This window comes from Macaca mulatta, chromosome 19 (assembly GCF_049350105.2).
Source record: "Macaca mulatta isolate MMU2019108-1 chromosome 19, T2T-MMU8v2.0, whole genome shotgun sequence".
Taxonomy (NCBI): Eukaryota; Metazoa; Chordata; class Mammalia; order Primates; family Cercopithecidae; genus Macaca; species Macaca mulatta.
Window position 1 is genome coordinate 62,656,749 of NC_133424.1, and position 25,301 is coordinate 62,682,049.

Below are 25,301 nucleotides of genomic sequence, written 5' to 3' on the forward strand. Positions count from 1 at the left end.
CAGGCTGGTCTCAAACTCCTGACCCCAGGTGATCCACTTGTCTCGGCCTCCCAAAGTGCTGGGATTATAGGCGTGAGGCACTGCACCTGGCCGTGAACACACATCTTTGAGTCTGACTTCTGGGTTGGAATCCTGGCTTCTCCCCTTTCTAGTCATGTGACCTCACCCAAGTCACGTCACCTCTCTAGCCTCAGTTTTTTCATCTATAAAATGGGGTAATTATAGACGCTACTCCTAGGGTTAGTGTGAGGGTTAAAGAAGAAAGTGCTCCTCAGACGCTTGGCATACCCTGAGCCCTCAATAAATGCCGGATGTTTCTGTTACTGCTTTTATTCCTCTTGCTAATTTTTTTTTTTTTTTTTTTTTTTTACTGAGGTGAAATTCACATAAAAGTAACCATTTTTTAAATGTACAATTCAGTAGATTTTGCCCATTCACAATGCTGTGTAACCATCACCTCTATCTAGTTCTAGAACAGTTTCCCTTTTATTGAGATGGAGTCTTGCCCTGTCGCCCAGCCTGGAGTGCAGTGGCGTGATCTTGGCTCACTACATCCTCTGCCTCCTGGGTTCAAGCAATTCTCCTGCTTCAGCCTCCCAAGTAGCTGGGACTACAGGTGCCCACCACCACACCCAGCTAATTTTTGTATTTTTAGCAAGGACGGGGTTTCACTATGTTGTCCAGGCTGGTCTCGAACTCCTGACCTCAGGTGATCCACCTGTCTCAGCCTCCCAAAGTGCTGGGATTACAGGCATGAGCCACTGTGCCGGCCTCCAGAATATTTTTATCACCCCAAAAGGAAACCCTGTATGTATTAAGCAATCACGACCAGGCACAGTGACTCACGCCATAATCCAGCACTCTGAGAGGAGGAGGCGGGAGGGTCACCTGAGCCCAGGAATTCAAGACCAGCCTGGGCAATATAACGAGACCCTGTCTCCACCAAAAACTTACAAAGATTAGCCAAGCATGGTGGTGTGTGCTTGTAGTCCCAGCCACTTAGAGGGCTGAGGTGGGAGGATCATTTGAACTTGGGAAGTCGAGGCTGCAGGGAGCCACTGCACTCTGGTCTCGGTGACAGAACGAGATCCTCTCTCAAAAAAAAAAAAAAAAAAAAGCAGTCACTCCCCATCCCTCCTTCTCCCCACACTGGCAGCCTCTGATCCACTTTCTGTCTAAATAGAATTTGCCTATTCTAGATATTTCATACAACATGTGGCCTTTTTGTGCTTTATTTTTATCGTCATCCCCCCAGCAACCCTGGTAAAGGGGAGTGTTCATTGTCATGTTCTCCCACAAACCAGGACCCTGCCCTTCTTAAGTCACTTGCCGGAGCAGGGGGCCAGGAGAGGATACTGAGCCAGGTCTGTGTGGCTCCCTGAGCCATTAACCCCCAGGTCCCAGTTGATGCAGCCCCCGGATCCAGCTTCTCTTTGCAATGACACTGCATGAAGGGACAGGAAGCCACATCCCTGTAAGAGTTACGAGGAGGGACTCCGGGGCAACCCAGCCAGTCACGAACTGGGTAACCTCGGCAAGTGCTTTCTCTGTGCTGGGCCTCAGTTTCTTCATTTGGCAGGAACGTTAAATGAGGTGATACAAGTAAAGCACTGGCATGAAGCAGGAACTTACTAAGTAAGTGTCTCCTACGATTACTGTTGCTGTCATTCCCACTTTACAGCTAAGAAAACTGAGGTTCGAAATGAGTCAAACTGGGCGAAGTGGCTCACTCCTGCAATCTCAGCACTTTGTAAGGCTGAGGTGGGAGGATAGAACCACCTCCTGGCTTGAGGCCAGGAGTTCGAGACCAGCCCTGGGCAAGATAGTGAGACCCCGTGTCTTTGGGGAAAAGGAAAAATTAGCCAGGCGTGATGGACCACAACTGTGGTCTCAGCTACATGAGATGCTGTGGTAGGAGGATCACTTGAGCCCAGGAATTTGAGGCTGCAGTAAGCCATGACTGCACCACTGCACTCCAGCCTGGGTAACAGAGAAAGACCCTGTCTCAAAAAAATTAAATTAGTACTGGAGTCAAGTACCCAGTGGCAGAGATAGGATTGGAACCTGGGACTGGCCACCCCCAAAGCCCACATCCAGCCTCTCTGTCCCCAGAAATCATTGCCTCGCCCTTGCCTGCCCCTGTACCAACTCCATGGTTCTTGTCACCCCCAGGGCAGAAGACGAGGGTGGGGCCCGGGCCCAGCTGCTGAAATCCCTGCGGGAGGCTCAAGCAGCTCTGGCCGAGGCCCAGGAGGACCTGGAGGCCGAGCGCGTGGCCAGGACCAAGGCGGAGAAGCAGCGCCGGGACCTGGGCGAGGAGCTGGAGGCACTGCGGAGCGAGCTGGAGGACACGCTGGACTCCACCAACGCACAGCAGGAGCTCCGGTGAGGCCCGGGGGCAGCCGCTGTCACAGCCTGTGCACGTGCAGGGCTGGGGGAAGGACTTAGGTGCAAAGTCTCTGTCCTTACAGAGGCTTGCAGTTCGGCTGTTCTTGAACCACCGGCTCTAGGCCCAGCCTGGTCAAGCTGGGGACAGAGATGGATCAGACCCAGGTGTTACCCTTGGGAATTTCCAGTCTCAGGGGAGGCAGATTCAGGCACAGACAATCTCAACCCGGAACAAGGGGTGCTTTAGTGGAGCGACACAGGGCATTGTGGGTGCTAACTGAAGACCCCTAAACCAAGTCTATGGGAAATCCAGGAAGACTTTCCTGAGGAAGGGCCTTTTGGATAAGGGTTTTGAAAGGTGAATAGGAGTTCACCTTTAAAGCCACACTCCTTCCACAGTGTCACCACCCAGATCTCCTGGGGAGCATTACATGAGGCTCTCATGTTTTTAGGAAACATGGAAAGGAGAAACAACCAGCTCCCCCAAAGCCCCTGCCTTCCTCTGCTCTGAAATTCTCTTCCCCTCTCCCTTCCCCCAATAAAGGTCCAAGAGGGAACAGGAGGTGACGGCGCTGAAGAAGACTCTGGAGGAGGAGACTCGCATCCACGAGGCGGCAGTGCAGGAGCTGAGGCAGCGCCACGGCCAGGCCCTGGGGGAGCTGGCGGAGCAGCTGGAGCAGGCCCGGAGGGTGGGTTGGGGCAGGGGGACAGGGCGGAGGAGCCACGGGGAGGGCAGGGCAGGACGGGGGTTTGGAGGAGGTACCTCTGGCTGGTTCTAGGCCATCTCATCTCTCTGGGCTCCTTTCCTCACGCATTCATGTGCAGCTTTCATTCAGCAAGCATGAATACGGTGTGGACTATATTCCAGGAGCATTGCTGGAAAACCAGCCATGAACCCAACAACCAGCACTGCCTTCCCTTGTGGAGCTTTCCTTTTAGTGAGAGAGGCAGAGAGTAAACGATATAAATACCTTCAGTTTATATCGGGGTGATAAGTGCTATGGGGCCGTAATGAACAGAAAAAGGGGATCAGAATTCTAAGGCGGGTGAGTTTTTAAGTAGAGAGGCTGCGGAGGTATTCTGTGAGAAGGTGACATCAGGATAAAAAACTGAGGGAGTGGCCAGGCACGGTGGCTCATGCCTGTAACTTTGGGAGGCTGAGGCAGGCAGATCACTTGAGGCTAGGAGTTCAAGACCAGCCTGGGCAACATGGTGAAACCCCACCTCTACTAAAAATACAAAAATTAGCTGGGCGTGGTGGTGTACACTCCTGTAGTCCCAGCTACTCGAGAGGCTGAGGCAGGAGAATCACTTGAACCCAAGAAGCGGAGGTTGCAGTGAGCCGAGATTGCGCCATTGCACTCCAGCCTGGGTGACAGAGTAAGACTCCATCTCAAAAAACAAACAAGCAAACAAACAAACAAAAATGGGCCAGGCATGGTGGCTCACAGCTGTAATCCCAGCAGTTTGGGAGGCTGAGGCAAGTGGATCACCTGAGGTCGTGAGTTCAAGAGCAGCCTGGCCAACATGGCGAAACCCCGTCTCTACTAAAAACACAAAAAATTAGCTGGGTGTGGTGGCGGGCACCTGTAATCCCAGCTACTTGGGAGGCTGAGACAGGAGAATTGCTTGAACCTGGGAGGCAGAGGTTGCAGTGAGCAAAGATCACGCCATTGTATTCCAGCTTGGGCAGCAAGAGTGAAGCACTGTCTCAAAAAAAATAAATAAATAAAAAATAAATTTAAAAAATGAGGGAGGGAGGGGTGCACTATTTGTGCATTGGGAGAAGTGTGTTCCAGGCAGAGGGAACAGCCAGTGTGAAGGCCCTGAGAGGGGAGTGTGCCTGGCCTGGTCCAGGAAAGGCCTCACAGATCTTTGGTCATCTCCTTCCCACACCAGGGCAAAGGTGCGTGGGAGAAGACGCGGCTGGCCCTGGAGGCCGAGGTGTCCGAGCTGCGGGCGGAACTGAGCAGCCTGCAGACTGCACGTCAGGAGGGTGAGCAGCGGAGGCGCCGCCTGGAGTCACAGCTGCAGGAGGTGCAGGGCCGGGCTGGTGACGGGGAGAGGGCACGAGTGGAGGCTGCTGAGAAGCTGCAGCGAGCCCAGGTAAGTGGGGTGTACACCTAGGAGCGGAATTGTCGGGTCATGTGGGAACCCTGTGTTTAAGCATCTGAGGACCTGCCAGACTGTTCTCCATGGCAGCTGCACCTTTTTACATTCCCGCCAGTGTGGGAGGGATTTGAGGCACATGGGGTCGCTGAGTGGAAGCCACGATTATAGAGGGCTTCATTCCCCTGTCCCTTCCCTTCAGGCTGAACTGGAGAATGTGTCTGGGGCGCTGAACGAGGCTGAGTCCAAAGCCATCCGTCTTAGCAAGGAGCTGAGCAGCACAGAAGCCCAGCTGCACGACGCCCAGGTGACCCTGCCTGCCCTTCGGCTCCACCGTCACCCTCCCCTCCTTTCCTCCCGACCACACCTGACATTGCCGTCTCCTCCATTTACAGGAGCTCCTGCAGGAGGAGACCAGGGCGAAATTGGCCTTGGGGTCCCGGGTGCGAGCCATGGAGGCTGAGGCAGCCGGGCTGCGTGAGCAGCTGGAAGAGGAGGCAGCCGCCAGGGAGCGGGCAGGCCGTGAACTGCAGACCACCCAGGCCCAGGTGAGCAGCCCTACGTAAGACCTTCAGGGAAGCACAGCCCGCCCCACTGCTTCTCCTGGGTTCCCCAGCTCAGGGACGGCCACGCTGCCCACCTTCTCACAGGCCAGACCCATGGGTGCCTTTCTCATCTCTGACTCCCCTTTACCCCCCACAGCCTGTGCCCAGCCCTGGCTCTCCTGCCCCCTGACTCTCAGCCTCATCCCTTGTCCCAGCTCCAGCACCGTCCTCTCCCACCTAGATCCTCCTCTTGGCCTCTGGGCCTCCGACCTCTCCCCTAACAGCTCATCCCCTACACAGCCCCAGAAGCTTCTTTCTTCACCTGGAGCTGACCCTGTCCCTCCCCTGCTCACAGCTCTCCCATGCCTCCCCAGTACCCCTAGACAAAGTCCATGCCTCTTAGTTGGGCATTTGAGGCCCTGCGATGTCTGGTCCTTCCTGTGTCTTTAGCTGTATTCATCTCTGTCACTACTTTCCTATTTTATTTGAAAAAACCCTTTTATTTTTCCAGACTTAGCATTAGGCTCCCCTGTGGGAAGTTTCCTGACCCCTCTTCTCTTTCTCCTCTGTCCCAACTCCAGTCACCTTGGGCTGGGACTTTCTCTGCCCATGAGTCTCCCCACCAGACTGAGAGCCCTTGCAAACTAGAATCCCATTAGAGTTAGATCCAGGTCTGTAGCACAGCCCAATATAGAGCCTCATGTATGGTAGGCTTGGAGAAATGCTTATTGAATGAATGAGTGATGGTGCTTGCCTGCAGATATCCTTCAACTGGCAAACTCCTATGCATACTTCAAGACCCATCTCAAATGGTCCTCCTTCAGGAAGTTTCTCCTGAATGTTCTAAACAGATTCTGAGCCCTTCCTGTGGACTTCCATAGCTCCCATACTGCTACCTTAACCCCTATCACCCTGGCTGTGACGCTGTGTCTCCCCCAGCAGACGAGGGGCTCCCCAGGAAAAACTCCAGGTCTGATTCATCTCTGCGTCTTGGAGGGAGTCGTTTTAATTCCCTGGAAGAACTAGGGCTCATAGTACTCACAACTTCATGCCACTCAGAGGCAGAAGAGCCCAGCAGAGTGACCCTTTTCCCTCTTCAGGCCTCAGTCTCTTCATCCTGGAAATGGAGCACCACCAGCTCACACCTTGGTCACTCACGGCTGTGACCACCAACCACTCTCTCTCTCCTCCCCTCAGCTCTCCGAGTGGCGGCGGCGCCAGGAGGAGGAGGCAGGGGCACTGGAGGCAGGGGAGGAGGCACGGCGCCGGGCAGCCCGTGAGGCTGAGGCCCTGACCCAGCGCCTGGCAGAAAAGACAGAGACCGTGGATCGGCTGGAGCGGGGCCGCCGCCGGCTGCAGCAGGAGCTGGACGACGCCACCATGGACCTGGAGCAGCAGCGGCAGCTTGTGAGCACCCTGGAGAAGAAGCAGCGCAAGTTCGACCAGGTGGGGCACCTCAGTTCCCCCAGCTGGGGAATCAGCAAGTCCATCTAGGCTTCCCGTGGTCATTGTGAGGAACCAGTAATCCGTCACGGCTCAACTAGGCAGTTGTAGTGGACCAGGAAGCAAGACCCTTCTTTGCTCTGGGCCTCTGTAAAATAGGACATCCCTCTGTCCTGATTCATGCCTCTTGTCACAGCATAAGTCATCGTAGCACCCACATTTACTTTCAAAGCTGCCCTGGTTTTTGGATGACAAAATGTACGAATACCTTCAGTACCCCAGAGATTGCTTATGAGAATTAAATCAAATAACTCATCTCACTTCTGCTGATTCACTGGGTAACTCAGGCAAGTTGCTTTTTCCATCTCAGCTTCAGTTCACCCGTCTAGAAAATGGCAATAACACCAAGCATCTGGCAGCCTGAGGATGAAATAGAAATCACAGAACCTCAGAGAGCTCAGATCAGGCAATCCGGAGGTTCAGATCCCAACTCGGCCTCTTGATGGCTGTGTGGCTTGGGCAAATTGCTCAACCTCTCTGTGCTTTATTTTATTCATTTAGAAAATGCAGTGTGAGGCCGGGCACAGTGGCTCATGCCTGTAATCCCAGCACTTTGGGAGGCCAAGGCGGGCGGATTGCCTGAGCTCAGGAGTTCACGACCAGCCTGGGCAACACGGTGAAACCCCGTCTCTACTAAAATACAAAAAATGAGCTGGGCACCATGGTGGGCGCCTGTAGTCCCAGCTACTCAGGAGGATGAGGCAGGAGAATTGCTTGAACCTGGGAGGTGAGGTTGCAGTGAGCCGAGATCGCTCTACTGCACTCCAGCCTGGGCGACAGAGCAAGACTCCATCTCAAAAAAATAAAAATAAAAAATTTAAAAATTAAAAAGATTGTCATTTCCCTGTAGGTGGTGCAATATGTTTTTCTGGCTGACTTACGATTTCTCTCTTTATGCTTGGTTTTTAGCAGTTTGACTATGATATGCCCAGCTGTGGGTTTTTTGTATTTATCCTGCTTTAGATTCACCGTGCTTCCTGTAGCTGTGGGCTGATGTTTTTGATCAAATGTGGAAAATTTCAGCCATTATTTCTTCAAATATTTTTATCTCTCACTCTCTCTCCTTCCCCTTCTTCTTGGACTCCAAATACATGTGGTTAGGTTATAATACTCTTCTACAGGTCATTGAGGCCTTATTAATTTTTTGCATCTTCTAGAATTTTATATAAATTATTTTCACATAAATCTCTTTTGGGATGGGCTTATTTTACTCAAAAAAAAAATTTTTTTTTTTGAGACAAAGTCTCGCTGTGTCACCAAGGCTAGAGTGCAGTGGCACGATCTCAGCTCACTGCAACCTTCCACCTCCCGGGTTCAAGCAATTCTCATGCCTCAGCCTTCCAAGTAGCTGGGATTACGGGTGTGCACTACCATGCCTGGCTAATTTTTGTGTTTTTAGTAGAGACGAGGTTTCGCCATGTTGGCAAGGCTGGTCTCGAACTCCTGGCTTCAAGTGATCCACCCATCTCGGCCTCCCAAAGTGCTGGGATTACAGGAGTGAGCTACCGCACCTAGCCTCAAAGTAATTATTTTGAGATCCATCCATATTTTTGCATATCAGTAATGTATTCCGTTTTTTGCTGCTCAGTATTATTCCTGTGGTATAGATCAGCCACATTTTGATATTCATTAACCTTTCGATGAACATTTGGGTTTTTTCCAGTTTGGAACTATTACGGATAAAGCCTTAGTCTTTCTCAAAGGTGGTTTTAATTAACATTTCCCTAATGACCAATGATGTTGAGCATCTTTTCATACGCTTATTTGCCATCCACATATCTTATTTGCTGAAGCATCTGTTCAGATCTTTTGCCTATTTGTTAATTAGGTTGTTTGTTTTCCTATTATTGAATTTTGAAAATTCTTTACGGGCCAGGCATGGTGGGCTCGTGCCTGTAATCCCAGCACTTTGGGAGGCCGAGGCGGATGGATCACCTGAGGTCAGGAGTTTGAGACCAGCCTGACCAACATGCAGAAACCCCATCTCTGCTAAAAATACAAAATTAGCCAGGCATGGTGGCGCGTGCCTGTAGTCTCAGCTGCTTGGGAGGCTGAGGTAGAAGAATCGCTTGAACCTGGGAGGCGGAGGTTGCGGTGAGCCGAGATCGCGCCATTGCACTCCAGCCTGGTCAACAAAAGTGAAACTCCATCTGAAAAGAAAAGAAAGTTCTTTATATATTCTGAATGCGAGTTCTTTATCAGATATATGCTCTGCAAATATTTTTGTCCAGTCTGTGGCTTGTCTTTCCATTCTGTTAGTCTTTCAAAGAACAGAAGTTTTTAATTTTGTCCAGTTTATCAATTTGTTATTTTATGGATTGTGCTTTTGGTATTGTATATAAGAATTTGCCTAACTCAAGGTCACAAAGGTTTTATCCTGTTTTTTTCTTTTTCTTTTTCTTTTTCTTTTTTTTTTGAGACAGAGTCTTGCACTGTTGCCCAGGCTGGAGTGCAGTGGCACAATCTCAGCTCACTGCAACCTCTGCCTGCCTGGGTCAAGCAATTTCTCCTATCTCAGCCTCCCAAGTAGCTGGGATTACAGACACATGCTACCACACCCTGCTAAAATTTTTTTTTTTTTTTTTGTATTTTTAGGAGAGACAGGGTTTCACTATGTTGGCCAGGCTGGTCTCAAACTCCTAACCTCGTGATCCATCTGCCTCAGCCTCCCAAAGTACTGGGATTACAGGCATGAGCCACCGCACCTGGCCTATCCTGTTTTTTTTCTGGCAGTCTTCCAGTTAAAAGTTTACATTTAGGTCTGTGATCCATTCTGAGTTAATTTTTATATATGATGCTATCATGCTCCATGTTAATTTTTGTGAATATAGATATCCAAGTATTCCAACACCGTTTGTTTGTTCTCCACTGACTTGTTTTTGCATATCTATTGAAAGTCATTTTTCTTCTTCTTTTTTTTTTGAAGCAGAGTTTTGCTCTTGTTGCCCAGGCTGGAGTGCAGTGGTGTGATCTTGGCTTACTGCAACCTCTGCTTCCCAGGTTCAAGCAGTTCTCCCACCTCAGCCTCCCAAGTAGCTGGAATTACAGGTGTGTGCCACCACACCTGGCTAATTTTTGTATTTTTAGTAGAGACGGGGTTTCACCATGTTGGCCAGCTGGTCTTGAACTCTTGACCTCAGGTGATCTGCCCGCCTCAGCCTCCCAAAATGCTGGGATTACAAGCACGAGCCACTGCACCAGCCTTTTCTTCTTATTTGAAGTTGTTTTGCCGCTTCTAGTTCCTTTGCATTTTCATATGTATTTTAGAATCAGTTTGTCAATTTCTACCCCAAAACAAAAAGCCTTCCGATTTGGAACTGTGTTGAATCTATACATCAGTTTGGGAAGAATTGACGTCGTAACAATGTTGAGTTTTCTCACTGAGGAAGATGGTATATATATCCATTGAAATACCTTAGAAATGTTTTTTAGTTTTCAGTGTACATCTTTGACATCTTTTGCCAGATGTATTTCTAAGTATTTCATGGTTTTATGGCTATTTTGAGTGATGTTACTTTCATTTCCATATTTTATTGCTAGTATGTAGAAACACAATAGATTTTTGTATATTGATCTTGTATCCCACAATCTTGGCTAAACTCACTTATTAGTGCTAACAGAGTTTTTATATATTTCGTTGGATTCTCCACATAGATGATCATGTTTTCTGTGAACAAAGGCAGTTTTACTTTTCTTGACTTTTTCTTTACCCTTCTAGGACTCAAATGCATGTATGTATGACTGCTTGGTACTTTTTTCAGGTTGTTAAAGTTGCATTAATTTTTGTTACAATCTTCTTTCTTTCTTTCTTTGCTCTGTTTGGATAATTTCTATTGACCTGTTTTCAAGTTTACTGATTCTTCTGATGTGTCCAGTCAGCTACTAATTTCATCCAATGACTTTTTTATTTCAGCTATTTCATTTTTCAATTCTAGCATTTCTATGTGGTTCTGTTTTACAGTTTCAAATCTCTCCTGAAATAACTCTGCCTCTTCACCCATTATATCTGCCTCGTTCTGAAACTCATCGTGAAGTCCTTGTGTGCACATTCTAATATGTAGGTCATCTGTGGGTCTGTTTGTATGGACTGATTTTTCTCTTCACCATGAGTCCTGTTCTCTTTTCTTTGCATGTTTTATAAGTTTGTTTGCCAATTACTGTGTCTTAAAAAAACAGTGAAGGTTGAAGTTCATTTTCTACTGCCACTCTTAACAGGAAGGAATACCCTTTCTTCTGTTGAGCATAGAGAGTTAGGGACTGATCAGTTTGATCCATTCAAGAGTTGAGCTGGTTTGGGACACGGTTGCAACTTTAATCCCTCTACCTCCCTCTTGTGTCTCTGCCTTTGTCTGTCTCTTTCTCTCTCTTTCTCTGTTCCTGGCTGCTCCCTCTTCCCGTTCCCTTGTACACTCCTTTCAGCTAATCTATTTCCCCCCACCCCATCTCCCTCAAACTGGAAGCTTCTGGCAGAGGAGAAGGCAGCTGTACTTCGGGCAGTGGAGGAACGTGAGCGGGCCGAGGCAGAGGGCCGGGAGCGTGAGGCTCGGGCCCTGTCACTGACACGGGCACTGGAGGAGGAGCAGGAGGCACGTGAGGAGCTGGAGCGGCAGAACCGGGCGCTGCGGGCTGAGCTGGAGGCACTGCTGAGCAGCAAGGATGACGTCGGCAAGAGCGTGAGCAGGGCCCCCACTCCCCGGGACACACTGGGTGAGGGGAAGACACATACAGGCATGTATGCTTTCACACATAGAACATGAAAACAATCAGCCATCAAAGTCATATATTCACGCACAAAGAGAACAAGAGGGCCGGGCACGGTGGCTCACTCCTATAATCCCAGCACTCCAGCACTTTGGGAGGCCAAGGCGGGTGGATCACCTGAGATCAGGAGTTTGAGACCAGCCTGGCCAACATGGTGAAACCCCATCTCTACTAAAAATACAAAAATTAGCCAGGCATCGTGGTGCGTGCCTGTAATCCCAGCTACTTGGGAGGCTGAAGCAGGAGAATCACTTGAATTCAGGAGGCAGAAGTTGCAGTGAGCCAAGATCATTCCACTGCACTCCAGCCTGGGTGACAGAGCGAGACTCTGTCTCAAAAAAAAAAAAAAAAGAACCAGAGGAGGACTGTTCACCAAACATTTGCGTTCATATACACACACACAGATACACACACACAGTGTGAAGAGACTCTCCCACCAAATATGTGTGCTCATGCACACGCATAGAAAGTAAGGAGAGCCATTCACCAGAGGTAGGTCTTTGTGTAGACGTTCACGGAGCGTGAGGAGAATCTTCCATCCAGCACATGTGTTCACACACAGAACATGAGAGCTGCTCACAAAGCACACATGCTCACATTTGTGTACATGGGATATGAGGAGAATCTTCTATTACTTGTTTTTGTTTGTTTTTTGTTTTGTTTTATTTTATTTTTGAGATAAGGTCTTGCTCTGTTGCCCAGGCTGGAGGGCAGTGGTGCAATCATGGCACATTACAACCTCAGGCTCCTAGGCTCAAGCAGTCCTCCTGCCTCAGCCTCCCAAGTAGCAGGGACTATAGGTGCATTCCACCATACGTGGCTTTTAAAAAATTTTTTGTGGAGATGGGGTCTTGCTGTGTTGCCCAGGCTGGTCCTGAACTCCTAGGCTCAAACAATCTTCCCACTTCGGCCTCCCAAAGCATTGGGATTACAGGCATGAGCCATTGCACCTTGCTGAGAATTTTCCATTAAATACACATATTCATGTGCATATGTACACATACAGCATGAGAAAACTACTCACCACACATATGTGTGAATGCTCAGAGAACATGAAGACAATTTACTACAACACACAGCCTGAGAACCACTCCCCAGACATGACTATGTGCATGCATACATACACAACACCCACACACATGCACACACAGTTTGAGGACTCCCACTTTGCCTGCCGCCAACCCCACTGAGCACACACAGACTCTCCCACCAAGCCTCTGTCTTCCCTGAACTCATATATCCCTCCAGGGCCTGTAGGGTGGTGCCCCAAGGCTGCTCCCAGGCTCTCCTCACCCAGCCAGTGTCCCAGCCTTCCAAGTGGTCAAAATGACCCGCCACAGCCTCCACTCCATCCTTCCTTCATTCATCCTCTAAATACATTTATGGATCACACCCAGGGACACAGGTCACCCTCACTAATGATGGGAGGCACTGGCAGAATTTGTTGAGCTCCTGAACAGACGCCATCTCGACATCCTTATTTCTTTATTTTCCCACCAATGCGCTTCTAGGAGTCCAGTGGATGAGGGCTTTATCTTCTCCACACACTTAGACGTTGATCTGATTTTGCTTTTAGCCAGGCCTGGAGAGAGCCCTCTCTCCCTGACACAGACCTGGCCTGCGGCCCTAGGGATAATGGAGCTAAAACCTGGCTCTTACTTGAGCCGTTAAGGTCTGTCCCTTGGGAAAAATGTCATTATTTGTAGTGACTCCAAAGGCCCCTGTGGGAAACAGGATGTTGATGGGAAGAAAGTTTGATCCCTTCAAGTAAACAAAATTAATTGGCAACTACCAAACAGGAAGGGAGGCTAGAGGGCCCATTCCAAGGACTGAAAGTAGAAACTGTCAGTGAGCAGAATTGTAATGAGTATCATGTGGGCAGTGGTGATCCACAGACATAGGCCCTTCTCTGTGGATCTCACAGTCCAGTGCAGGAGGCGGGTGTTGCACAAAAAGCCACCTAAGCAAATGTCAAATGACCACTGTGACTAGGGCTAGATACGAGAGGGGCCCCAGTGCCAGGAGCATGGGTAGCAGAGAGGCCCTGATGGGTCAAGAGAGGCTTCCCTGAGGAGGTGATCGTTAAGTAAGGAGAGGAGTGAAGGAGGAGTCTCTGAAAATTCATAAGCCCAGCTCCATTTTCACAGTGTTTGGGGTTTTAATTCATACCTCCCTGAAAGATCGGGGACCCTCCCAGAAAACCCAATACAAGTAGATAGTAGGTTGGTGACACCCTGGGGAGTCTGGCAGACACCAGCACTGATGACCGTGGAGCTACCTGCCTTCGACCCATTCACACAGGATTCCTGAAGATGAATTCCCAGTGAGTGAGCTCACAATGCAAAATTACAAAACTCAGAGGGAATAATCCACCATGAGTGAGAGTCAGCTGACCTAACAGATGCTTGTATTAGACTTTGAAGTGCTTCAGCTGATAGAATTATGAAGCATCAGTTATTCATGAAATACATTTTGGGATGATGCTGAATGAGACACCTAGGAAGGAGTCGCTCAGTAGATTTTGAATGGATGAATGAACAAACTAGGATGGGCACACTGACTTGCCACCTCCCCATCCTCCATCAAAGCTTCCCCTACCATACCTAGGCACCTAACCTCCTCTGCCTCAGTGACCCAAGTGCCCAGCAGCCACTCTCCCTCCCCACCAGGTGCATGAGCTGGAACGAGCCTGCCGGGTGGCAGAACAGGCAGCCAATGATCTGCGAGCACAGGTGACGGAACTGGAGGATGAGCTGACGGCAGCCGAGGATGCCAAGCTGCGTCTGGAGGTGACTGTGCAGGCTCTCAAGACTCAGCACGAGCGTGACCTGCAGGGCCGTGATGAGGCTGGTGAAGAGAGGCGGAGACAGCTGGCCAAGCAGGTATTGTCACACGGAAGGCCACAGGGTGCTGGTCCAGCTGGGGTATGCCATGGTGTGTACAGGCAGCAAGAAGGTCAGCAAGGCGTCTCCCCACCCACCACTCTGTCTCCCCCACCCTTCCACTGCTCAGTGTCTCCCCACCCGCCTGCCACTCAGTATTTCTACCAGTCTCTCCTGCCAGCCAAACCATCTTCCTCCCACAAAACCATCTTCCTATTCCCCAACCTGTTAACCTGCCATGACCCATTAACCCACACACATATCCTGTTGACCTGTTGCTATACCCAATCATACATCCTCCATCCACCAAACAAACCATTCATCCATCCATCTGCCACCCCATCTGTTCAACCATCCCAACCACCCACATACAGCCTCTCCCCCAACCAGCGCTAATACCCAGCCAATGCCATGTCCAACTACTGCTCCATCCACCCAGTTACCTGCTTCCGACCCATCTCCTCTCCCCAACCCAACCCCTCCCCTATTTACCCAACCCCAGGCCCTCAGCACCCCCTGCTGTCTCCACTCAGTCACTCACTCACTGACCTGCTCATCTGCCCTCCCCTCCATCCGTATCCTTCCCCAATCCAGTCAGTCATCGCTCCCTCGCTTCCTTGTTTATTCCATTACTCTCTCCCTCCCTGCACCATTCATTCATTACTCATTCAGGAACTTCCCATGTCTTCCCTCTACTAGGTGGTGAAGGGCAGGGGCAGCTCTGGGTGTCATAAGACCCCTCTGGAGCCATGTGGGCAACAGACTTGGGGAAGAGGGTGCTAGAAGCTGGGCAGGCAGGGAAGAAAGGTGAATGGGTGACCTAAGGCCAGGGGTCTCCGCGGGGTTTTGTCTCCAGTAGCCCCTTTGACTTAGACATGGCTGAGTGTCCAAGACTTGGCCCTGGAGGCACTGGGGAACCATGGGAGGGCTATGAGTAGGGTCAGCTCTGGAGACGTGTTGGAATGGACTGGAGGGGAGAGATGAGAGGCTAAAAAGGAGGCTTAGGTGAGATGGGGGACTGAGCTGGGGCAGTGGAGATAGAGAGGGGACCAAGTAAGGAGAGTCAGGGAGTGAGAGGAACGGGGCTTGCAGCCTGGGCAGGAGCTCCGGGGTAGACATCTATGTCCCTAGCACACAGAGGGAGGCTGTGTTTCCTGTCCCTGACCCAGTCCCTCCTGACCTCTTGTCCAGCTGAGAGATGCAGAGGTGGAGCGGGATGAGGAGCGGAAACAGCGCACTCTGGCTGTGGCTGCCCGCAAGAAGCTGGAGGGGGAGCTGGAGGAGCTGAAGGCTCAAATGGCCTCCGCTGGGCAGGGCAAGGAGGAGGCGGTGAAGCAGCTTCGAAAGATGCAGGTAAGGGCAGGGCGTGAGCTGGGCCAGGGAGGGGAGGCTGTGGTATCTTCAAGCCCCGACCATCACTCCAGGGTCTGAGGCCAGCTCGGACCCCTCGCTCTCCCCACAGGCAGCATCCACATGGGTCAGCGCCTTTATAAACATCCATGCCCCAGAGGCTGGCTTCCTTCTTATATTTCACATTTCTTTCATTTAAAATGCTGCACTCTTAAGTCAAATTTCCTCATTTGTTTGTTTCTTTGTTTGTTCAGTTTTGGTTTTTTTTTTGACAGTCTCATTCTGTCGCCCAAGCTGGAGTGCAGTGATGTGATCTCAGCTCACAGCAACCTCCGCCTCCCGGGTTCAAGCAATTCTCCTGTCTCAGCTTCCCGAGTAGCTGGGATGACAGGCATGTGCCACCACACCCAGCTAATTTTTGTATGTTTAGTAGAGATGGGGTTTCGCCATGTTGGCCAGGATGGTCTCGATCTCTTGGCCTCAAGTGATCCACCCGCCTCTGTGGTTTTTGTTTTTGAAGTGAAAATACCCTGTGGTTTTTTGGCCAGACACGGTGGCTCACACCTGTAATCCCAGCACTTTGGGAGGCCAAGGTGGGCAGATAACCTGAGGTCAGGAGTTCAATACCAGCCTGGCCAATATGGTGAAACCCCGTTTCTACTAAAAATAAAAAAATTAGCCAGGCATGGTGGCACGCACCTGTGGTCCCAGCTACTCAAGAGGCTAAGGCAGGAGAATTGCTTGAACCCGGGAGGCAGAGGTTGCAGTGAGCTGAGATCCCACCACTGCACTCCAGCCTGGGTGACAGAGCAAGACTATCTCAAAAAAGTAAAAATAGAAATTAAATAAATAAATAAACAGTAGGCAAACTGAGGCTCAGAGAGGGGCAGTGGCCGGCTCATGGTCACCCAGCAAGGATATGGCCAAGTTGTAATTCAAACCCACGTCTAACTTGAAGCCAGGCTCCATCAGGCTTCCAGCTGCCTTCTAGGCTCAGCCAGATCAACCTCCTCCCTTGAGGACCAGAATGGAGAGGCTGGCCCAAGGTCACACAGCAAGTGGCTTTATACACAGGAGCCCAGGTCTGCAGGGTTCAGAGAACTCCCTGCTTGTTCACGGGAGCTGAGGAGCCCCCGTCGACCTGGCAAGGGGGTGGAGGAGTTCCCTGTGCTGTGTGGCCAGGCTGAGCCCATCTACCTATTCCATCCCACCCAGGCCCAGATGAAGGAGCTATGGCGGGAGGTGGAGGAGACACGCAGCTCCCGGGAGGAGATCTTCTCCCAGAATCGGGAAAGTGAAAAGCGCCTCAAGGGCCTGGAGGCTGAGGTGCTACGGCTGCAGGAGGTGAGGCTGGGGTGGGCTGGGCCCTGGGACAGGAAGCTGGGAGGCGGGCAGGGCTAACCTCAGGGCCCCTGGGGTGTGATGCTGAGGAGGTGGGCGGGGCTAACCACAGGGTCCCTGGGTGTGAGCCTGGGGAGGTAAGCGTGGCTAACCACAGGGTCCCTGGGTATGAGCCTGGGGAGGTGGGCGGGGCTAACCACAGCGTCCCTGGGTGTGAGCCTGGGGAGGTGGGCGGGGCTAACCACAGGGTCCCTGGGTGTGAAGCTGGGAGGTGGGCGGGGCTAACCATAGGGTCCCTGGGTGTGAAGCTGGGGAGGTGGGTGGGGCTAACCACAGGGTCCCTGGGTGTGAGCCTGGGGAGATAGGTGGGGCTAACCACAGGGTCCCTGGGTGTGAAGCTGGAGAGGTGGGCGGGGCTAACTACAGGGTCCCTGGGGTATGAGGCTGGGGAGGAGACGGAGGCTAACCACAGGGTCCCTGGGTGTGAGGCTTGGGAGGTGGATTGGGCTTACCATGTGGCCTCCAATGCCAGGCTAAGAGCAGGAATTTTGTCCTAGGGCACTAGGGAGCCATGGAAAGATCCAGAACAGAGGATGGGCAGGGTCAGCCTTGTAGCAGTTGAAATGGAGTGGGGAGATTGGAGGCGCAAAGGCTGTGGGAGGGGGAGTGGGAATGGGGAGAGAGAGAGACAGAACCCTCAGCCAGGGCCAAGTGGATGCAGAGGACAGAGAAAGCAGTGAGAAGGCAGGAGGGAGGAGGCTATGGTGAGGGGGTCCGGAGGAGGGGAGGAGAGCACTGGGGGTCTGGCTCGGTGACTGGGGGACCCTGGAGGAGAGGCAGGTTTGAGAGGAGAACCTGTGTGCAGTAAAAGGTGGAGAGGGTGAGGGGCCTGGAGGTTGGGCTGCAAGAGGTCAGGGGCTCAGGAGACAGATTTAGGAGACATCTGTGGATGTCATTCCAGGGTTACCCAGGGACAGCATGAGAAAAGAGCCAAGAGACTTGAGGTGTGAGGGACAGAGAAGGGGTTAGACCCGTGTCCAGATTGCTTCTCCTCACCCCCACTGGCCACCCCTCTCTCTCTCATCACAGGAACTGGCCGCCTCAGACCGTGCTCGGCGGCAGGCAGCGCAGGACCGGGATGAGATGGCAGATGAGGTGGCCAATGGCAACCTTAGCAAGTAAGTGCCCCGAGGGTGTGGAGGCTGAGGTGCTGCATCTGCAGGAGGTGAAGCTGGGGTAGGCTGGAACTGGCTGAGCTCTGGCACAGGAAGCTGGGAGGACAGCAGGGTTAACCTAGGGACCCCTGGGCTGTGAGGCTGGGGAGGAGGGTGGGGCCAACCACAGGGTCCTATAGTGTTACAGGCAAGGTACCCTCCTCTGACTGTCCTGTCCTGTCATCCCCACCCCTTCCTGTCTCCCTAGGGCAGCCATTCTGGAGGAGAAGCGTCAGCTGGAGGGGCGCCTGGGGCAGTTGGTGGAAGAGCTGGAGGAGGAGCAGAGCAACTCGGAGCTGCTCAATGACCGCTACCGCAAGCTGCTCCTGCAGGTGAGTGCGATTGACCACCCCCACCAGCCTCAGTCCCTATTGACCTGGGACTGTAACCTTCAGTCCTCTTATTCAACAAATATAGAGGCCGGGCGCGGTGGCTCAAGCCTGTAATCCCAGCACTTTGGGAGGCCGAGAGGGGCGGATCACGAGGTCAGGAGATCGGGAGACGATCCCAGCTAACACGGTGAAACCCCGTCTCTACTAAAAAATACAAAAAAATAGCCGGGCGAGGTGGCGGGCGCCTGTAGTCCCAGCTACTCGGGAGGCTGAGGCAGGAGAATGGCGTAAACCCGGGAGGCGGAGCTTGCAGTGAGCTGAGATCCGGCCACTGCACTCCAGCCTGGGTGACAGAGCAAGACTCCGTCTCAAAAAAAAAAAAAAAAAAAAAAATATATATATATATAGAAAGGGGATATTTGAGTTGGGTTTTGAAGGTTGAATACGAGTTCTAAAAAGGGTGGAAAGGCATGATTCACTTGTATTTCTGAGGGGTTTCTTCAGGGCTGGATCCAAAGATGAATTACATGGGGATTTTGTCCTATGAAGTTCTCTGGAGGAAACAGACATGGGACTATGCTGTCACATTATAGGCCAGCAGGTGTGATCATGGAAGTTTGAGCCCAGTATAGAGAGATAAAGAACTTTCTGCAGGAGTCGTAAGAAAACATTTGGAAAAAGAGACATTTGGCTGGGAGTTTTAAAGCATAAGTTGGAGTTCAGCAGAGGGAGAAAAGCATGTTTTCATTTGTATATTTATTTATAAATATTTTCTGAGGATTCTGGTGGCCCAGATCCTATTCTGGCTTATGCTGGGGACCTGGAGATGGATAATAGTAAGTCTCCACCCTCAAACACATCTTGGTCTAAAGGAGGAAACAGACCATCCCAATACAGAGACACAAGTGAAAATGGAGGAAACACGGGCACTGTGGGAACCTAGAAGGGACTACAGACCTAGCCTGGAGGATAGAGGCCATCAGAGAAGGCTTCCTGGTGGAGGTGATGCTTTGAGAGATCTTAAAGGAAGCGTAGGAGTTTGCCAAGAAGACAACAGAGCGATGGGATTTCCAAGGACAAACCAACGTCTGCATTCTTCATTAATTTTTTTCTTTTTCTTTTTCTTTTTTTTTGAGATGGAGCCTCGCTCTGTTTCCCAAGCTGGAGTGCAGTGGTGCGATCTCGGCTCACTGCAACCTCTGCCTCCCAGGTTCAAGCGATTCTCCTGATTCTCTAATTTTCTCTACAAAAAATGTAAAAATTAGCCAGGCACAGTGGTGCATGCCTGTAGTCCAACAACCTGGGAAGCTGAGGAGGGAGGATCACTTGAGCCTGGGAGATGGAGGCTGCAGCGAGCTATGATTGTGCCACTGCACTCTAGCCTGGGTGACTGGATGACAGAGTGAGACCCTGTCTCAAAAAAAAAAAAGGTAATAATTATATGCTCAACAGTTATGTGTAGTAAGACTACTTTTTAAATGGAGGGAATGGGGAAAATATGCAAAAAAGTTTTAGCCTACTTTCATTAATTGATGGTGATAGTATTAGCCTTGTTTTTCTGAGATACTGAGTTTATAATGTGGGATAAAGTGAATGATCAAAGATGGGGTACTCTGTCATCTACAACGTCCTTGACATCAGGGTACTCAGCGCCAAAGAACTTTGATATAGTTGTCCTACAGAAGAGATTAAGTTTTTTTAAAAAAAAAAAACAGACCAGGTGTGGCCGGGCGCAGAGGCTCATGCCTGTAATTCCAGCACTTTGGGAGGCCGAGGCAGGTGGATCACGAGGTCAGGAGATCGAGACCATCCTAGCTAACACAGTGAAACCCCGTCTCTACTAAAAATACAAAAAATTAGCTGGGTGTGGTGGCGGGCGCCTGTAGTCCCAGCTTCTCGGGAGGCTGAGGCAGGAGAATGGCGTGAACCCGGGAGGCGGAGCTTGCAGTGAGCCGAGACCCCGCCACTGCACTCCAGCCTGGGCGACAGAGCAAGACTCCATCTCAAAAAAAAAAAGACCAGGTGTGGTGGCTCATGCCTGTAATCTCAGCACTTTGGGAGGTCAAGGCGGAAGGATCGCTTGAGCCCAGGTGTTTGAGACCAGCCTCGCCAACATAGTGAGACCCCATCTCTACAAAAAGTATATATGAAATAAAAAGAGGGCCGGGCGCGGTGGCTCAAGCCTGTAATCCCAGCACTTCGGGAGGCCAAAACAGGCAGATCATGAGGTCAGGAGATCGAGACCATCCTGGCTAACACGGTGAAACCCTGTCTCTACTAAAAAATACAAAAAACTAGCCAGGTGAGGTGGCGGGCGCCTGTAGTCCCAGCTACTCGGGAGGCTGAGGCAGGAGAACGGCGTGAACCCGGGAGGCGGAGCTTGCAGTGAGCTGAGATCCGGCCACCGCACTCCAGCCTGGGCCACACAGCGAGACTCTGTCTCAAAAAAAAAAAAAAAAGAAAAAAGAAATAGAAAGAAAAGAAATTACGTTTAGCTGGGCGCAGTGGGTCATGCCTGGAATCCCAGCACTTTTGGTGGATTGCTTTTAGCCTAGGAGCTCAAGACCAGCTTGGATGACGTGGCAAAACTGCCTCCCTACACAAAATTTAAAAATTAGCCAGGTATAGTAGCACACACTTATAGTCCCAGCTACCCAGGAGGCTGAGTTGGGAGGATCACCTGAGCGCAGGGAGATCGAAGCTGCAGTGAGCCATGATTGTACCACTGCACTCCAGCCTGGGCAACATAGTGAGACCCTGTCTCAAAAAGAAAAGTGATAAATTATGTTTAAAAAATAGTTTAAGCCAGGCACAGTGGCTCACGCCTGTAAAAACAAAACTAAGCAAATCTGTAGTTCTCAATTTGACGTTATATTCACATGAACTCGTGATGTACTTTTTTTTTTTTTTTTTTTTTGAGAGGGAGTCTTGCTGTATTGCCCAGGCTGGAGTGCAGTGGCGTGATCTCGGCTCACTGCAAGCTCTGCCTCCTGGGTTCACGCCATTCTCCTGCCTCAGACTCCTGAGTAACTGGGACTACAGGTGCCCACCACCACGCCCGGATAATTTTAGTATTTTTTAGTAGAGACGGAGTTTCACTGTGTTAGCCAGGATGGTTTCGATCTCCTGACCTCGTGATCCGCCCGCCTCGGCCTCCCAAAGTGCTGGGATTACAGGTGTGAGCCACCGCACCCAGCCAACTGGTGATGTATTTTATACAGATCCAGTCTCTCTGACCACCCAAAAGGCCTAGAAACAGGCAACCTAGTAGCAATGAGTATCCCTGTGTCCACGTTGTGATCTGGAAATGCTGTTTCCCTGTAAAAGAAACAGGATGGCTGGGCACAGTGGCTCACACTTATAATCCCAGCTCTTTGGAAGGCTGAGGCAGGAGGATTGCTTGAGCCCAGGAGTTTGAGACCAGCCTGAGCAGCATAGTAAGATGCCGTCTCTACAAAAAAATAAAATTAGCCGGGTGCCATGGCACACGCCTGTGGCCCCAGCTACTCTGAGGGCTGAGATAGGAGGATTGCCTGGGCCCAGGAAGCAGAGGTTGTAGTGAGCCGAGATTGTGCCACTCCGTTCCAGCCTGGGCAACAGAGTGAGGGGCTATCTCAAAAAAAAAAGAAAGAAAAGAAACTGGAGCTTCTTCGAAAATGGCTGATTCCAGATCTGGAGCAGGCAATGAACAAGAGTAGCCCAGAACATTTTGTGATACCCATTAGTGGGAAAGGTAGTGTAGTTGTGTCAAGAGCACGTAGACGTCAGTGCGAAGAGCCTCCCGCTGGCCCAAAGTGGGGCAACTTCAGCTTCAATGAGGAAAATAACTGCGACTGATTTAATCCCTTGAAATCTGTTTACATTCATGAGTTCACAGCAACTTTAAAAAAATATTAATTAGTTGCTGTGTTAGTTCCCTAGGACCACCATAACAAATTCCCACAAATGTGGCTTCAAACAACAGGAATGTATTCTCTCTGTTTTTTTTTTTTCCTTTTCTTTGAGATGGAGTCTCACTCTGTCACCCAGACTGGAGTGCAGTGGTGCGATCTCAGCTCACTGCAACCTCTGCCTCCTGGGTTCAAGTGATTCTCCTGCCTCAGCCTCCCGAGTAGCTGGGATTACAGGCATGCGCCACCATGCCCAGCTAATCTTCGTATTTTTCATAGAGACGGGGTTTCATCATGTTGGCCAGGCTGGTCTCAGACTCCTGACCTCAAGTGATCCTCCTGTCTCGGCCTCCCAAAGTGCTGGGATTACAGGCGTGAGCCGCCACGCCCGGCCAGGAATGTATTCTCTTGTGGTCCTGGAGGCCAGAGGTCTGAAATCAAGGTGGCTTGCCTCCTCTTGTTCGTGCTCTATCCTGGCTTCTGGTGGGTGCTGGCAGTCCCTGGTGTTTCTTCATCTGTATATGCATCACTGCAATCTCTGGCTCTAACTTTACAAGGCATTTTCCTATCTTTGTGGCTCTGTCTCATGTCTCTCTCTTTTTTTTTTTTTTTTTTTTTTTTTTGAGACGGAGTCTCGCTCTTGTCGCCCAGGCTGGAGTGCAATGGGCCGATCTCAGCCCACTGCAACCTTTGCCTTCCGGGTTCAAGCGCTTCTCCCGCCTCAACCTCCTGAGTAGCTGGATCGTAGGCACCCACCACCACGTCTGGCTAATTTTTTTTGTATTTTTTAGTAGTGGCGGGGTTTCACCATGTTGGCCAGGCTGGTCTCAAACTCCTGACCTCAAGTGATTCACTGCTTCAGCCTCCCAAAGTGCTGGGATTACAGGTGTGAGCCACCATTGCCTGGCCCTCATCTCCTCTTAAAAGGACACCAGCCATACCAGATTTGAGGCCCACCCTAATCCAGCGTGACCTCACGTTAATCAATTACAACTGCAGAGATCTTATTTCCAACTAAGGTCACATTCCGAGGTTCTCAGTGGACGTGAATTTTGCACGGGAGTCTATTCACCCTAGTGAGACTCCTTTGGAGGATGCTTAGGGTACCATCTGGAAAAAACTTAAACCATTTCTCCTGTGATGTCACACAACCACAATCATCAACACAGAAGACGACTTCGGTGACCCAGTGTAGGGAGTGGGGTTCTCCCCATCACCAAGCGAGCCATCGGTTCTGCCGCAGACACCAAGGTGTCCTCCAATTCCATTCCAACAGTATCTACTGGGAGACACTGTCAGAACCCACAGATTGAGAGCTCAGTCCCCAAACCTGTCCCTCCCCCACACTGCCCCAGACACCAGTCTCAAGTCCAGGCCACTAGATCGTCTCCCTTCCCTTCCCTCCCCTCCTCTCCCTCCCTCCCCTCTCTTCCCTTCCCTTTTTCCTTCCCTTCCCTTCCCTTTTTCCTTCCCTTCCCTTCTTCCTTCCTTTCCCTTCCCTTTTTCCTTCCCTTCACTTCCCTTTTTCCTTCCCTTCACTTCCCTTTTACCTTCGCTTCCCTTTTTCCTTCCCTTCCCTTTTTCTTTCCATTCCCTTCCCTTTTTCTTTCCCTTCCCTTCCCTTTTTCTTTCCCTTCCCTTCCCTTTTTCCTTCCCTTCCCTTCCCTTCTTCCTTCCCTTCCTTTCCCTTCTTCCTTCTCTTCCCTTCCCTTCTTCCTTCCCTTCCCTTTCTTTTCCTTTTCTTTCCTTTTTTTGAGATGAGGTCTTGTTCTGTCACATCCCAAGCTGGAGTGCGGTGGCGCAATCTCAGCTCACTGCAACCTCTGCCTCCCAGGTTCAAACGCTTCTCCTGCCACAGCCTTCCGGGTTCAAGCAATTCCCTTGCCTCAGCCTCCCAAGTAGCTGGGATTGCAGGTGTGTGCCACCACAACCGGCTAATTTTGGGGGTATTTTTAATAGAGATGAGGTTTCACCATGTTGGCCAGGCTGGTCTCGAAATCCCAACCTCAAGCGATCCACCTGCCTCAGCCTCCCAGAGTGCTGGGATTACAGATGTGAGCCACTGTGCCTGGCCCGGGCCACCAGAACCGCTGACCAACCAGCTTCACGTTGGGGTTTCCACGATGTCCTCTGGGTTAATTTGCGGCTCACAGAACTCAGGGAAACACTTACCTTTACTGGTTTATTATAAAGAATATTACAAAGGATACAAATGAGGAGATGCATGGGGGTACGGGAGAGGGGCATGGAGCTTCTGTGCCCTCCTGGGAGTGCCACCCTCTGAGTACTGCACATGTTCAGCCTCCCAGAAGCTGCCCAAATCCTGTCCTCTTGGGCCTTTTGTGGAGATGTCACTGGATAGGCGTGATTGACAACCATGTAGAAATGTGATTGGACAAAAAGGGTCCGATCTAAACCCAGCGAGGCCTGTCTGTCGAGATTCTTCCTGGCGTCTCTCTGCAGCATTCCTTCCCCCTCTGAAATGAGGGTCCTGTGACCCACAGTCAGATTAGAGCGTCTGCCTTGTGCAGGTGAAAGAGGGGGCAGGAGGAAGTTAGAGAGAGCAGTTCTGTTTACTCTAAAAGGGCTATGTGAATTATGAGCAAGGAACCATGGACAGAACCCAACACACACACACACACACAAACACACACAGACACACAGACACACACAGACACACACACACACACACAGTATATACACAAAGCAATATCACAGGTACAAATTCCCTTGAAAATTCACAAATGAGGCCGGGCGCGGTGGCTCACACCTGTAATCCCAGCACTTTGGGAGGCCGAGGCGGGCAGATCACGAGGTCAGGAGTTCAAGATCAGCCTGACCAATATGGTGAACCCCTGTCTCTACTAAAAATACAAAAATTAGCCAGGCGTGGTGGCGGGCGACTGTAGTCCCAGCTACTCGGATGGGTGAGGCAGAAGAATCACTTGAACCCGGGAGGCAGAGCTTGCAGTGAGCCGAGATCGCG

At 50.9% G+C, this 25,301-nt stretch overlaps 1 protein-coding gene across 12 annotated transcripts in view; it reads left to right on the forward strand.

Annotated features, from left to right (window-relative positions):
* MYH14 (myosin heavy chain 14) overlaps positions 1-25,301 on the forward strand; it is a 145,662-nt gene that overhangs the window by 106,709 nt on the left and 13,652 nt on the right. For all 12 annotated transcript variants that reach the window (XM_077980800.1, XM_077980801.1, XM_077980798.1 and 9 more), the window contains 12 exons: positions 2,173-2,385; positions 2,933-3,077; positions 4,288-4,494; positions 4,700-4,804; positions 4,893-5,045; positions 6,240-6,488; positions 11,006-11,218; positions 13,976-14,188; positions 15,380-15,541; positions 16,754-16,882; positions 17,969-18,057; positions 18,302-18,425. In XM_077980800.1, coding sequence (XP_077836926.1) covers positions 2,173-2,385; positions 2,933-3,077; positions 4,288-4,494; positions 4,700-4,804; positions 4,893-5,045; positions 6,240-6,488; positions 11,006-11,218; positions 13,976-14,188; positions 15,380-15,541; positions 16,754-16,882; positions 17,969-18,057; positions 18,302-18,425 — 2,002 coding nt within the window. The remainder of the gene's footprint in view (positions 1-2,172; positions 2,386-2,932; positions 3,078-4,287; positions 4,495-4,699; positions 4,805-4,892; positions 5,046-6,239; positions 6,489-11,005; positions 11,219-13,975; positions 14,189-15,379; positions 15,542-16,753; positions 16,883-17,968; positions 18,058-18,301; positions 18,426-25,301) is intronic.